At 33.8% G+C, this 15414-nt stretch overlaps 1 protein-coding gene across 3 annotated transcripts in view; it reads left to right on the top strand.

The window, feature by feature from the left end:
• Window positions 1-15190, top strand: part of LOC129755561 (uncharacterized) — a 112838-nt gene extending 97648 nt beyond the window's left edge. For all 3 annotated transcript variants that reach the window (XM_055752114.1, XM_055752115.1, XM_055752113.1), the window contains exons 6-8: window positions 6215-6391; window positions 14448-14561; window positions 14686-15190. In XM_055752114.1, the coding sequence (XP_055608089.1) occupies window positions 6215-6391; window positions 14448-14561; window positions 14686-14819 (425 nt within the window). In that variant the 3' untranslated portion in view covers window positions 14820-15190. The remainder of the gene's footprint in view (window positions 1-6214; window positions 6392-14447; window positions 14562-14685) is intronic.
• The last annotated feature ends 224 nt before the right edge of the window (window positions 15191-15414 follow it).

The raw sequence follows: 15414 nt of genomic DNA, 5'->3' as shown, positions 1-15414 counted from the left end.
GTTCGATTCATTTTGTTCCACCTTGAGACGGTCTTTCAGACGTCTTAGCAATGCAGCTCTCGATTCTTTTTCTGCAAACGGGACTGCTCTTATAGTTAACTCGTATTCCATTTCATTTCGTGCTAAATGGTGAGCCAAATAATTCGAATAGATGTTTTGAATTTCTGAATCCATTTTCAATTTTATTTTGGTTCTAAAATACACAAAAAGAATAAATGTAAATATAATTTGTACACACTATAATAGATTGATAAATAATAAACACTAAATAATCTGTAAATTTTTTAACACGATTTGTAAATTTTGCACTGGTGACTTCAAATAAACTTTAAACACTTTGTATAAATCGGTAATCCTTGGAAATTAAGTTCCAGTGAATCGTTCAGAGGACGATTTTGGCACAATCAGAACTGATTTTCTTCCCTCTCCGGGGGATGGACAATGTACACACAAAATTTTCGAGGCCGAAATTTAGCAAAATTTTGCTCAAATTTGACCAGCTAGAAATTTAGCAATCAATTTAGCAATTTTTTTCTGCTCAAATTTTAGCAAATTAGAGAAAAATAAGCCGCCGGCATGTTTTACTAAAATTTTAGCAAAAACCAGTGTAAAAAATCCTGCAGAATCTGAAATTTCAATTTTTTATGTTTTTATCTGCAAATTTCGAGGGAATATTCGATTATTTAAAAGAATGCTCGGATAACATCACTTTGAATTTATTTATATTTTTCAAAACACCTTTCACTAACACTTTTCATAAAATGTTTGGATCCTGGAAACGCACCTTCCGGCTAATGAAACCCCAAGCGACCGATCGTCATTCATGCATCGATGATTGTGCCCGATGCAGTGCGTTGAAACTCCAGTTGTCCACTTCCGAACTGTTGTAAAAAACCCGTCAATCTTGTCGGAAATTGAAACCTGGTTGAAAAAAAACAAACAATTTTACAATTCGAATATCGGAAAATCTGTACACTACTTGATCGGCCCTTACCTGTACGCATCCGGAATTGATCTGGCTATCATTTTGCCACCGCTAGGACCACCAGCATCGCGCTTTCAGAACCGCACCTTATCGCGTCAGTTTATTATTTTTCTCCTAACTGGCGGCGGCTGCTGTCTATAAACAAAGCGGCTAGAAAACCTTCGTTTTACTAATATCAAGTAAAATTGCCTTTTTAATTACTAAAAAGAAGCAAAATTTGCTTTTTGCTATCACATCAGTAAAATAATCCTTTTTGCTAATCGAAAGTAACTGCAAAATTTTGCTAAGTGGAGCCTCGAAAGTTTTGTGTGTAAAAGGTTGAACTAGTTTTTATGTGGGCGCCAGAATGTAACTCGACAGCTGCTACACTCAGTGGGTGGGGAACATGGGAAAAGAAATTATGATGGAACTCAGGATCGTATGCTTTTCAACCCAAGACACTTTCCTCCGGGGAACTCACAGAAGGGATATCCAGAAGGAACCAAGCTAGACAGGGACGTACCGGGTGGTACTTCGCATGCTATCAACCGGGTCAAAATCTTTAATGAAATCAATATAAAGCGGAGCTAGCAATTCCCAACCTGGCCGATCAAGAGTGAAGTTTTGGGGGGCTTTCAGCCAATAACGTTACTGAGCAAATGGTGTAAAGGAATCAAAAATTATCCCATAATACAGATATCTTCATACGTTGGGTTTTACATAATTTGTGGGGGTTTATTAATACACTTGGTTTCCCTAAATGTGTTTCTTTACAATAACGTCACACGGTATACTTGCGGTTCTTTAGGCACATTTTGGCCGGCCGATTGAAGTTTCGTCTTCCGCTGAACCCTTTTGCGTACGGCTGATGTTGGTCGAATTTTTATGGAGCAGGGCTGGACGGCTGGTTGTTTCAGCACCGCCCAGGGTATCACAGGCTCTTTACCGGCGTCCCGGAAGAGCCCACGATCCTCTGCAGGATGTCACCACCGTGGTTTGGTTCTTCACCACGAGGGGACGTGCTGATCGGTTTATCAGTCGGATTTTGGCGTTCCGACCGCTCCTTTCTGCCCGTTTAGGTTTTCTGCTGCGCCGTGCTGTTAAGCAAATTGGATAGAAACACAAAAAAGGCCCTCTTGGACCTGCCAAATGGGTTTTAACATATATCTGTGACGTTTTTTAATTTACACGTGGTTTACATTTTTGTTTGTTTCTTTTTAGACAATTTACCTTTTTAATGTTGTGTTTCGTCGAATGCGGTTTTACACTGCATGTGGTTTTTGTATTGTCAACCACTTTTTATCTATTTAAGTAATATATATTTAATTAAGTTTTAACATTTTTACACTACATCATAGCTTCTACTAACCGTACTATTTTTTTTTAAACTTTTAGCTTATAAGATTTTAACTAGGTTTTTAACTAATGTATGCCACTGTAAGCCTTGCTGCGGTTTTACTTGGCTACTTTTTTCTGTAATTATAGGAAAAAAACTTTTTAAACATTTACACCACAATTTCACAAATTTTACGAACTTTTAATGACGCGCACTTCCGTTCTCTGAAACGGTCACAGGCAGAAAAAGAACTAGCCCCGCATGTGCAAAAATCTACGTTACATTTGACCGACACACATACGAAGGAGAATGTAATTTTTACGCGGGTGTGTTCGCTCTCCGGGTGATCACACTTCCCCGGCATGTACCCTGCCTAAACCCGACGCCCATGGATATCCCTCAGAGAAAAGTGCCTGCATTTAGGCGTTTAGGAAAGAGGAATTGGATCTACTGTGGTATTACTCTCAACGGAGTACAGGAGTGGGAGGATTTTGTGGCGGAGTCACATAAAAAGCAGTAACAAACGGTTACAACAGTAGGGTGTCCCAAAATTGCATAACTTCTGGGAATCTGGGGGATCACCCTCCAAATGGTAGATTTTCTATAACGTGTGAAAACCTATTAATTGAGTGTCAAATAGGCAAAATTTGATTTGTATTTTAATTGCTTTTTTGTTAGTAAAAAATCTTATTACAAAACCTTAAAATACCTATTTTTGCAAACTCGCAACTCGCAAACGCTCGCAAACAAACAGCTCTCCTGATGATAACAAAAAATATTTAGAAGCAAAAGGGTGGTTGAATATGAAAGAACAACTTTTATTCTTTGTATATGTAAAGTGCTATTTTTAAAGTTATTCAATGATAAACTTTTGATATTTAAAAAGTATGTACATTTTCCAAGAGTACGCCCTTATTGGACAAATGGATAAGAACCTTATCAAATCGTTAACTTTGAAGAAAAAATGAAAATAGAAATAGTGGGAGGGCCTAGGGGAATGTATGAAGGTAAAATTTCATTTGTATTTTGAAGCTCAAACTGTTTAGAAATTATAATTATTTTTGCCCCTAAATGTAGGCAGCATCATAGTTCTTTTTTCGTTTATATACATTTTTAAAATAAAACGTTAAAAATCAAGATTGATTTGATAAACAAGCATTTGTAAATATTATGAAGGTGTTTTGTATCCTTTATGATCAAGAAAAACGTCAGAATAGACTGATCAATGTCACCACAAGGCGTCAAATTCTGAACAGAGACGAACACGATTTTTAAATCAAATTTAAAGAGGTCTAATAAATTTCAGCATCCATGTTTTACGTTCATTGGAGTTCAGTACTGTTTTTAAAAATATGAAACATGCCACATTTTCCGTAACAGAAAAAATAATCGAAATATATTGAAAAAAGCGATCAATATTAACCCGGATTACGGTTCTCAAAAACATGCGTTTTTTCACCTTACCCAATGAGAGGGGTAGTTTCCAACAAACTTTATTTCTAAAGATAAACCTAAAGATTTAAATATTTATCTATAGATAGATATATCATGAGTGCCTTAGTAGTAGTACATAGTAGTAGTAGTAGTCCGAAACAAATATAATTCTGTTTCTATCAGTACAGCTGATTCAAGAAAAACATGAAAATGCTGCATACATTTAGGGGTAAAAATTCTTTAGAAATAATAGTATGTATGTTATTTTCGAGGGACAAAATCACTTCTAAACTTTTACACAGCTTCTTCTAACAACCAAAGACTTCCACAAGAGACTAAAATTTGAATTCAATGAGTAAACACTCCATTTTGGTTGCAATTCTTTTTATGAAATAACACTTATTCCCTTCTAAATTTTCGGAACTTCTGGTGGACATTTCTGCACTTACTTCCAGCTTTGACTCTTAGCCATTTCTAGTTAATTTTCGACTGATTTACGTACTGAAATTTTGTAAAATTTTCGCGGACGGGAAGAAAAATACGTGCGATTAACAAAAGTCATTGCCTACTCCCGGTACGTTCTGGAAAATTAAAAATTCATAAAAAAATCTTTTTTCTGAAAACTTTTCATTGATAACAATATTACTTCATGGATCGAAGCTAGCCCATATATCAAAAATTAAGATCAGGCTAATTTCCTATTATCTTTAAACTATTTCTGCTTAACTAATCCACCGAGTGACAAAACAAAATTGTGTTGTTCTGTAAATGATCGACGAAATAAGATTTATAGCCCTTTAATGCATGACATTTTTTAAATGAGAATTGCAGTTATTCATTCAGAGAAAAAGTAACATTTTAATTCGAATAACACTACTGAACAAGTTTGGACCATCAAAGTTGAAAAATAATTTTAGTATTTCTCAATTAATATCAATACGATTTTGTAAATTTCTTCCAAACCTTGATAATTGGATGCAGGAAGGTGTTAGTGTTTGATTAAAATTTAAAATAAATCTTATAAATTGCAAATCTAAAACTACAAATCTGCAATCTGCAAATCTGAAAACTACTTTAAAAAAAAACTAATACATATGATTTTTGCAATTATTCCAAGTATGTATATAAAAATATCTTAATAAAAATACTATGAGCTAATTTCTTTTAATCTCTAGAATATTTTTTTTAATACATCACTGAAAATGTCTAAGCGTTTCTGAGATACTCGAATTTTTATTAGTATTGTTTCAAAACAACACTATAAATTAAAGGGTTAAACGCTTCACGTTCTTCTATATTAAAATATGAACACGTTTCAAACGCATTTAACCGAGTGAAAAAAAAAATAAAAAAGTTTAATTTTAAATTTAATTTCATTCTTCAAATGAGTTCTTAGACTAGAAACAACACAACGATATAAATGTATCACGAAGTGGTTTCGATTATTGATGCGATTGTCTCCCGTTCATGTACCTACATACACGTTCCCAAACAAGCAAGAATATTTCCGTTTTGCGAAGGCACATTCGAAAAACGTCCGTCCGTGTCTGTAAGAACACGCGCTTGAACGCTTGAATAACAATTGGCTTTGGTTTTAAAAAGCACCCGCTAGAGATACGGTGAAATATTGTAAATTGATTTCGGCTCCTTTTTTACGGGTCAATAAAGCGTAGGACTGAAATCTCAGCTGCGATTAGATAACGATCCCGCATATGGTGCCAAATGCTTCGAAGTCGATTTACGACAAGGAACGCACATCCTTTGGGATGTAGTGGAAATTGGGATTTATGCGCTATAATCAGTTTATTGGCTGTATTTTGGTAAACGTTTGATCCAACTGCTGAAAGCCTGCGGAAATATGTATTTGCGACATACTGTCGTTGGTTTGCGTACTGAGAATAACGAGATTGGCAATTTCCTCGCCCAGAGAAAAACAAGAAAATTCAAATAATCTGCTGTTGATAAAGCCAGTCTAGCGAGGGAGCTTGGCAGAGGGAAATATTTTACTTTGTGTGGTTTATTACGAGGATAGAGGACTTATCCATTTCTTGGGCAATAGAAGATTAGTTATTTATGTCTTTATTTTCTATTTTTGTTTTTTGAGAAATATTTTGATGTTTAAATTTTTTTAGATTTAACTTTTTGATGCTGTGTGGGCTAAATATCAGCTCCTTTTTCGGTCATAAAGGGAAACCTCGCCTCATTTTCAGCAGTAATTGGCGTTGAGAACTAACTTTTGAAGCAGACTAACGATAACGATAATACTGAACCCATGCACGGACATTTGCGGTAATAATGTCAAGTCGGATGAAGAAGTTTGCAAATCTCGGTCTCAAAGGACAAGTGTATTATAGCTATGTATGTATGCTAAACAAGCCCCGCAGCCGTTTTCATCTGTTTTGTATTCATTGTCATGTGCACTATTTAATGATGATATTGCGAGCTTACAACAAGATCCTTTTCTCTTTTCTTTTCCACAGAAGCTCGAGCAGAAATTGTGGGGCCCCAGGTGAAGTACCTAACACCTGACTCGACACTCAAATTGATATGCCGCGTAGTACAAAGCACGGAAGCGACAGCTTTCATTTTTTGGTATCATAATAATCGTATGATAAACTACGATGCTGATAGAGGCATCAACGTTTCAACAGAGGCAGGTCAGTAGAACAACAGTGGAACAAACTGGCAGAAAAAATGGCAACGGTAATTTTTGTGAATTTTTATCATTTGAAAACATACTAATTTTATCAACTGACCATTCACGAAGAATATGATATACGAAATTAGTTTTGAATATGAACATAATTTTGAATATTCATTCTGAGAGAGAGACCAGAAGAAAAGAAGTTCAGGTCCAGAAGATTAATTCAAACTACTTTTTCTTTCAGCATTATTCTAAGAAACAAATGTCTTGCTGTATAGGTATACTCCAAGAAACTACTGTCGTACGACTATAAGGTGTAAATAATTGCCTATGAAAGTCTATCTTCAAATAATTGAGATACTTTCAATTGGGAGCTACAGGAACTTGAATTCATAACATTAGTCACGAGACTATTTGTAACATATTATCGTATCACTCGCACTCAATGATCTAATATTTTGCTTTTTGTTGTGCAATAGGTGCATCGACTTGAAGAACGCTATCGTCATCATAATGTTGACTTTTCAAGTCATATCGGCTTACAAGAAACAAATTCCTAAAGCGTGGCCGCATTTTTCTGTTTTAACGCGCAGTAGAAAGTAACAACGACAGGTGAATCAGAAATTTTATCAATTGGGCTATCAAATGGGTAGAAATTTGTACCAACACAAACCAACTGAAACTTTAATGAAATCTATGATGGTATAACTTTTCTTACTTGGCATTGGTATTGAATATAAAATACAGAATGTTAAAGATTCAATAGGGGAGAGTGGGGATACTTGATCCCCTTTTCTTATTTTCATCATATCTTTTTCGAAAAATTTAGCAACTCGCCGTCTTTGACATTTTCTGACAGCTTGTAACTTCAAGTTTCTATACTTCAAAAGTTAGAATGATACTTGAACCCGTTGATGAACTAGAAGCATTTTCGTGGGAGTAAAAAAATTGCGATTTTTCTGAAGTTAGGGGAGACTTGATCCCCTATTGAAGGAGACTTGATCTTTTATTCAGGAAGCCCTAATCCTAGTATAAAAATCAAACAGAACCCCAAGATAGAATGTTAATTGACTATTTTGGTCATGTTTGTTCTCATTTCAAAATTTATAGCAGACATAAGAAGAAAAATCTATAACTTTGTCTCAACGCTAATAACATTGCATACTTAAAGGCGCTATTTTTTTATAATTAAGAGAAAATTGATTATTTTTGCTCTTTTCTTCAGACAATTGTTTGATCAATATTAGTTTTTGGATAAATATTAGTAACTTTGTAATCAGCAATCAAAACGATCAATTCAGAAGAAGAATATGCCGTTTGGAAGGGGGATCAATTGTACCCAACTCTAGGGGATCAATTGTACCCATAATCAACATTTTAGAAAACTTTTTCTGAAAAAAGTTGAGAGTTTTCCATTGCTTTGAAAATATGGCATTATGAAGTTCATTTTACGCTCGAACGATTGATACATTGAAACAAATATTTTTTTCATAATTTTCCCATGTAAGGAACATTTTAAAGTGATGAAAAAAGATCTTCAAGTTACATTTTGTGAAATTTTTCGAACAAAGTTCAATTACTCAAACAATTATTTTGTCAAAAAATTTTAATCTACAAGCATTGTTATTTTGCTCATTTTGGCACATTTTTTTAGAACATTTGATCTTTTTTAGACATTCCAGTTTCGAGATATAGCTAAGGAATCAAGTATCCCCAGGGATCAAGTATCCTCATTCTCCCCTATCTATATTCGTGATATGACGCTTAAATTTAGTTCTTTCAATCTACGATTTGGTTTAGATTAGATAGAGCACTTTTTATATTTGAGCAACATCGCAAATGAAAGAAAAAATAAGCAAAAAAATTCAAGGGCCCTCATAGATGAACCAGCAAAACCTCTAAAATTAAGACAAAAAAAAAGTTCAATGGCAATCTTATAGACTTATAGATTAAAAAACTATAAGATGTTAGAAATGTGTACTGTCGTTTTAACACATTCCGGATCAAATACGAGATATCTTGTTTTGCTTGTGCGAGTTTGTTACACTTAGGAGCATAACTGAAATGTTATAAATTTAATTATTTTTATGAAACATAATCCTACAAAATTAAACATAACACTTTAGGTAATTCGAAGATACTAAATTTTAAAAAAAAATTGTTCAGAGATTTCTGTGAAATAGAATGCCGAGTTCTGGTGTTTTACACGGTGGCATTATTCTTCGCTAAGTAAGTAGATAATTTTCAATACAGATTGAACAAATCTTTCATTCAAAGAAGTGTTATCAGTGTAATAATTTTAGGGATAAATCCACAATATTCAACCTTCTAGAATCGTTTTTTTTTTTTGTTGAACAATTCTCAGAAGCTTAATTTCAAAAATAAAAAAAAAAATCTTTTGTGTTACGAAAAACTTTTGAAATGAGGTTATTTTTTTACAATTTTTCCATGAATAGCATTAGCACAGGGGCTAAGGAACTTGACTTTCAGTACTTTTTTGGTTGTAGGTTTTATACACTTCAACCATTTTTCCATAATTTTTAAACATATTGAGTCTCAAAGCTATATTTTTAAATAATGAAATTAATTTGCGGCTTTATCGGTGAGGAATAAAGAGTTGAAATGAAAGACGGATATGTATTGAAGAAGTAGTACCCAATACGGACATGTTGTCCGTTCGACACATGTGCATTCACATGGCGGTCGAACCATCCATAATTAACTGTATCGAAAAACGTAGTGCCTCCTCTATTGGGTACTACTTCTTCAATACAGTTAATTGGTGCGGGGCAAAGAATTTAGTATGTGGTCAAGCTTCTATTTCAAATGCTCTTCGCTCTTTTCACCACCTTAGAATTTTCTTCTGATATTCTATCCGTCTTTCATTTCAACTCTTTAACCCTCACCGATAAAGCCGTAAATTAATTTCATAAAACAAATTCACGGTGATTTCTCTTCTTAAATTTTTAAATAATTTTAGATAAAATTGTTCCACAAATAACTGAGGTATTGAATAGTGAATGTTGTGTATATTTTTCGTATTGTTGCCGTTGTTTCTCAACCCTGCCTTTAGACGGGGTTTATGTTTCATCGCTCCTAGATCTAACTTAGGATACATTTATTCTCAAAATATCAATCCAGAATGGTGGTTACTCTATGATAAAATTGACAATCATTATCCTAGATCGAAAAACATATGGATCAAGGATTTCTGAGCCCACAAAACTGATTTTTCGAAAAAAAAAGGTTATTTTCAGTTTTATTATGTTCTTAAGTTACTCTTTTTGAGAGAATCGCAACAGTCATTATAACTCGAATTGTACCTACTGAACTTATATTTAACTTATGAAATAAATTATTAAAGACAGATGTAATTTCAAGCTTAAAACTAGCTGACGTGTTTTACTTTCATCCGTTTTACCAAAATTAAAAAAGATTTTGGACATAACACTCTTAGCTGTTACTTTTGGAACTGCTAGTCAAACAGTTTTCATTCTACACAAAAAGTAAGTAAACATTATGATTAGTATTGGTTTTATGTCGGTTTTAGTGGACCCCGTCTGAAAGCGGGGTAGGGCACTAGGGGGCTAAACTCGAATTTATGCTGAAGCTGGGATAAATTTCAAGATAGATTTTCTTCAGTTCAACATAGTTTATTGTAGGTACTTGTAGAAAACTTTGAATCATATTATCATGATGTGGAATAAAAATTTAACAAAACATTCTTTAGAATTTTAATCGTGAGGGTAATCGGGCCATTATACGGAAAAAAATATATAATTTAAAGTTGATTCTAGAAGATTGTTGCTGCCAACATTTGCTGGAAGTCTTTTTTGCCCCGGAAGTTAGGCACCCCCATTTACATTTCTTCGAATATAAGTACGGCTGATGAAGAAGGGGGATTGAAAATAAATACCGTTCGCTTCGTAAAATGGAGTTTGGCTGATTTTACTCTCTATTCCCCTATATGTATTTTAAAATTTGTTATGAAAAAAGTAAATTCGGACTAGAAAATTATGAACCAAAAGAGACTAATCTTGTGTGATTTTTTCCGAGGAATCGAATGAAGTGAATCAAATGGAGTTATGGCTGTTTTAACCCTACACTTTTAAATAGTTCAGGAAAAGTATGTTCGAACTTGAACATTTGAAACCAAATAGGTGATCTATCTAGTGTGTATTTTTCCGAGGAATCGAATGAAGGCAATTTGAGCCGCATGCATCGGAAAATGGAGTTATGGCTGTTTTTACCTTCGATTCCCCAACATTTTTCAATAAGTTCAGAAAAAAGCATATTCGGACTTGGAAATTTGAAACCAAATGAGATTTATCCTGAGTCATTTTTTCCTAGGGATCGAATGAGAGCTGTTTGAGCCACCGCACGCTCTGGAAGATGGACTTATGGCTATTTTTACCTTCAACTTCCCTAAATTTTTCTAATAGTTAAGCCATAAATCGATTTTACGAAGCGATCGAATTCAATTCCTTAAGAAAAAAAAAATCACACGAGATAGGTCTCATTTGCTTCAAAAATTTCCAGTTTGAACAAGTTTTTTCTTAATAGCCTCCATTTGATTCCTAGTTAAAAATCACAAAAAATAATCCTCATTTGGTTTAAAAAAATTTCAGTCGGAACATGTTTTTTTCTGAAATATTTGTAAAAATGTATAGCAATTGAGGTTTTAAAAAACCATAACTCCATTTTCCGATGTGTGTTTTTTTTCTCAAGCGATTTTAAGCTTCAATGGTTTATTCATCCAGAATTTTCGATGCGTGCAGTGGCTCAGATAGCCTCAATTCGATTCCTCGGAAAAAATCACACTAGACAGGTCTCATTTGCTCCTTATTCTTAGGATAAGATCACATTACAAAGCAGGGGTGCCAGATGGTTTCGTCAAAAATCAGGACAACGCGAAGCAAAAATCAGGATTTTTCTAGACATCTCTTGATTCATGAAAAAAAATAGCAGCTCTACTTAGATTGCATAAATGAAGGCGGAATACAGGTAATGTAAACGCCTTGATTTATGCAACGGCAGTACGCAGCTTCTTGTCTGGCCTGCAATTCATATCGAATAACTCCACTTAAAATTGTTAAAACCGAAATTACCATCTGTTAAATTTAGGTTCAACTATTTTACTACAGATTTATTAGATTTTCTCATAGTTTAACTACAAATTCAATTATATTTGAAATTTTTTTATGAAATTCAGGACATTTTATAGATCAATTTTCCAAAATAAGGACAACTCAAGAGTTTTTGAAAAATCAGGACGGTCTTTCGAAAATCAGGACGAGTCCTGATAATTCAGGACACCTGGCACCTCTGTTCATATAAAAAAACACCGTTCAAATATAATTTAAACCGAAGATTACCATCTGTTAAATGGGTTCAACTATTTTATCACAGATTTATTTGATTTTCTCATTGTTTAACTACAAATTAATTAACATATCAAATGTTTTTTTTTATAAAAATCAGGACAATTCAGTACGTTTAAGAGACAAATTTTCAAAAATCAGGCAAGTCTATAGCATTTGAACAATCATGACGGTTTCTAAGAAATCAGGACAAATCCTGATAAATCAGGGGCATATGTTTTTCTGAATTAATTGAAAAATGTGGAAAAATTGATGCGTGCGGTGGCTTCAATAGCCTTCTTTCAATTTCTTGAAAAAAAAACACAAGAGTGGTCTTAGTTATTTTCAAATTTTAAGTCCGAATATGCTTTTTCTGAACTATTTGAAAAATGTAGGCGATTTGGGGGTAAAATAATCATAACTCCATTTTCGATGCGTGCAGTGGCTCAAAAAGCATCCATTCGATTCTCCAAAAAAAACAAGATAGGTTTAATGTTTTTCGAAATTTTCTATTCCCAATTAGTTTTTTTTCTGAATTGTTTACCAAATATAGAGGAATTAAGAGTAAAATAGGCACTATATTTCTGATTGTTAGCTCGTGTGACGTCTAAAACTATATCCAGTCGATTTTCCGGATTCACCATAGGAAAGTATATTCTCGTAGATTTGGTTCATGTAGAAGGGAAGATATTGATTTTCTTCGCTGTTTATACACTTTTTCCCCATTGTGCATTGGATCAGAAATGTGGTTTTTAATTGATTACTCAATCAAAGAAATAATAGATTTTCTACTTTTTAATGTTCAGAGTTTGGAAATTGTGATACTTAAAAAAACAATACCTACTATTGAAAAGGTTTGGGAAAAAAAACTTCAGTAATGTTGATTTTAATTGAAATACATTTTTCGTGGGATTGATATCTTTTAACTTATTAAACTTCTAACAAATTTCAATTTTGATCTGTTCAAGAATTTTCAAAAACTAATTAGAATTTAATTGAGTAATTAAAATTTGAAAAAAAAAATGTTGTGAACTTTGAATATCATAAACAGACTAATAAACATAAATATTCAAATTTACATATGCACTCCCCAGGCACAATTTAAACCTTCGGAAATCACTGTGCGTAAGACTGCATGAATAAAACATTGAATACCTAGCACGGTCTCCCAATTGAGGAGAGCCAGCTGTTTGAGGTACATACCTACCCTTGAGTATCAACTATTTCCGATTAGAGACAACATTTTGCGTTGCGAATACAGTGAAACATGATACGCTTGTTGGCATTAACGATATTAATCTGACATCAAGCGGATGATTAGATTATGTCGTTATGACGCCACTTATTTATGTTCTTCTGTCCTAGGAGTGTATAAAGGCTAATAACGGACGTTCATTACGTTGGATTTGTAAATTGAGTAATTTGTTTGTGCATCATTATACAAATCCACTTTGGCATTCGGCACAATACAAGCCAGTCTTGCTGGGATAGCGGATTAGCGGGCTTCGACTTCTGATGCAGCCTGTTTGGCTTCAAGCTGGACACTCCTGCTTTAAATTCATTCATCTCTGATCCCTGATTATTCGCTGCCTAATAATTCGAGACCTAAGTGATGTTTACACTTTGTATGAGTTATCTAAGAAATGTTCGAGTGTTTTGTACTAAATCTTCTTACATGTTTAAATCAATCAGAAAAAAAAAATAGTTACAATGGGAGTTACAATTGATCTTAGTTCCAAAAAGTATTTTGATTTCATTTGCATCCTTACGTTCACCTGTGAAATAATCATTATGGGAGAGAATGAAAGTTTTTGCAATGGTTGAAAGCATATTCACGTTATTATTTCATCTCTATATTTTGTATATGCCTCTAGGTGTTCTTCCGAACATTCGATTCTATTTTTATCGATGATGCTCTCGGAAGCAAATAAGCTTCAAGGAGTTTTCTTCGAAGTTTGTTCTTCCAATATTAATTCTACTGAATACGATGGCGAATTATCTCAAAGCAAGTCTGCTGATTTAAAAAGACAAATCAACAGTGTGTGAAGATGATATAATGAAATAGTTTTGTTCACGAAACAAATTTAATCTTATCTTACCAATATTCATAACCTATATTACTTCGGGACTTTTGGTTCAATTAAACTACAATGGGATTTTTTCGGTTCTTCATCACAGTACAGTCTAGCGCACACACGCGTTTGAGTTCCACGCCCAAAATTCATTGCGTATGCAAAGGCATTAAATTATAAATAGTCCCTTTTTCATTTTGTTTCGCCTCATCTTCTCACAAGGGATTATTTGCATAATATAAAAGATATGTGTTCTTAATTTAGGCACCGGAAATTGAAATTTAAAAAAAAAACTTTACTAGAAACAAGCTGAATTGAAATTCTAAACTCTGAATTCATTAAAGGTAAGAACCCTGTAATAAATTGTAAAAGCTTTAAGTAAATATAAAGAAAATGAAGCAATTGCTTTTGAATGATCAGTTCTCTCACATATAACGAAGACAAAATAAAATCATGTATCAAAGCTTAAAGCTCTCAGCCCAGGCTTAGTACCAGCAAAAAGCAACTTTAAGTCGTCGCCATTTTTCGCCAGTTTAACATTTGCATTGTTGTTCCATAATTTCCATTAAAGTTTACCTTCGATAGCTGCATTGCCGGAATCAGGTAGTAAATAAATAAATAAATACTTTTCCCACAGACTTTCACTACTCAGAGTTGACCATTAATCATGCCACCAAAGAACGTTCGGGCAACTACACATGTGTACCGAGTAATTCCCAGCCGGCCAGCGTGGTGGTGCATATATTTAAAGGTACGTTAAAATATGTTTGAACTATCCGGTGCTTTTCATTCATTTTTGCATTCTGACCACTCCAGCCAATCCTCCAGCATTACTAATGTTTTTCTATTGTTTTCCGCCAATTTCTATATTTCAGGCGATCATCCCGCAGCAATGTACCATGAACATCGCAGCTCTTCTCCTATCTCGTGCCGAGATTCGGACTGGGTTTTCACGCTGACGATTGTGATGTTCATTGAAATTCTATGCTATTCAGACGCTCTCTTTTGAGGGGTCCACTATGAAACTTTCGTTTTTTTTTTCTTTTCTATTTGCATTTGTTGGCCATATACAAAAAATAATCACGCCCAACACAACCGATAGCTTGTAGTTACAGGAAAAAGTTTTCTAAAGCCCTTGTGCGGAAAAGTTTCTTTTATTCAATGAGGCCCAGCAGGACCGAAGTGCTGCTTTTCATTCGTTTGATTCGTGGCCGAGATTTTGATGTTCAGTTTTCCTCAATTATGTTTTTATGTTTCCCTCTGTCCCAAAAAAGTTATACTTTAAGTTATAAAAAGGCAATTTTATTTTATATCAATAGAAAAGTTATATCTAGTGGAAGTTCTTGGAAGTAACTGTGTACATACATGTTTTCTATAACATATATTGTATTACTTTAGAACAATATCACTGCCCGTTTTCTTAAATTTTTCAAATATGACGCTCGTTTGAAGTGTACCGTAATGAAGTAAGTATGTCTGGTGAAGATCTTCGTTCAAAAACAGAAATTTTTATTCAATAAACCTTTAGGAATTATTTTAAGCTTAATGAAAATTGGTTGATAAAATCGATTAGATTAGTCGGTTTTTAATTCTGCTCTTTGTTT

The sequence above is a fragment of the Uranotaenia lowii genome, chromosome 3 (genome assembly GCF_029784155.1).
Source record: "Uranotaenia lowii strain MFRU-FL chromosome 3, ASM2978415v1, whole genome shotgun sequence".
Taxonomy (NCBI): domain Eukaryota; kingdom Metazoa; phylum Arthropoda; class Insecta; order Diptera; family Culicidae; genus Uranotaenia; species Uranotaenia lowii.
This window is presented reverse-complemented; position numbering and strand designations above follow the sequence as displayed.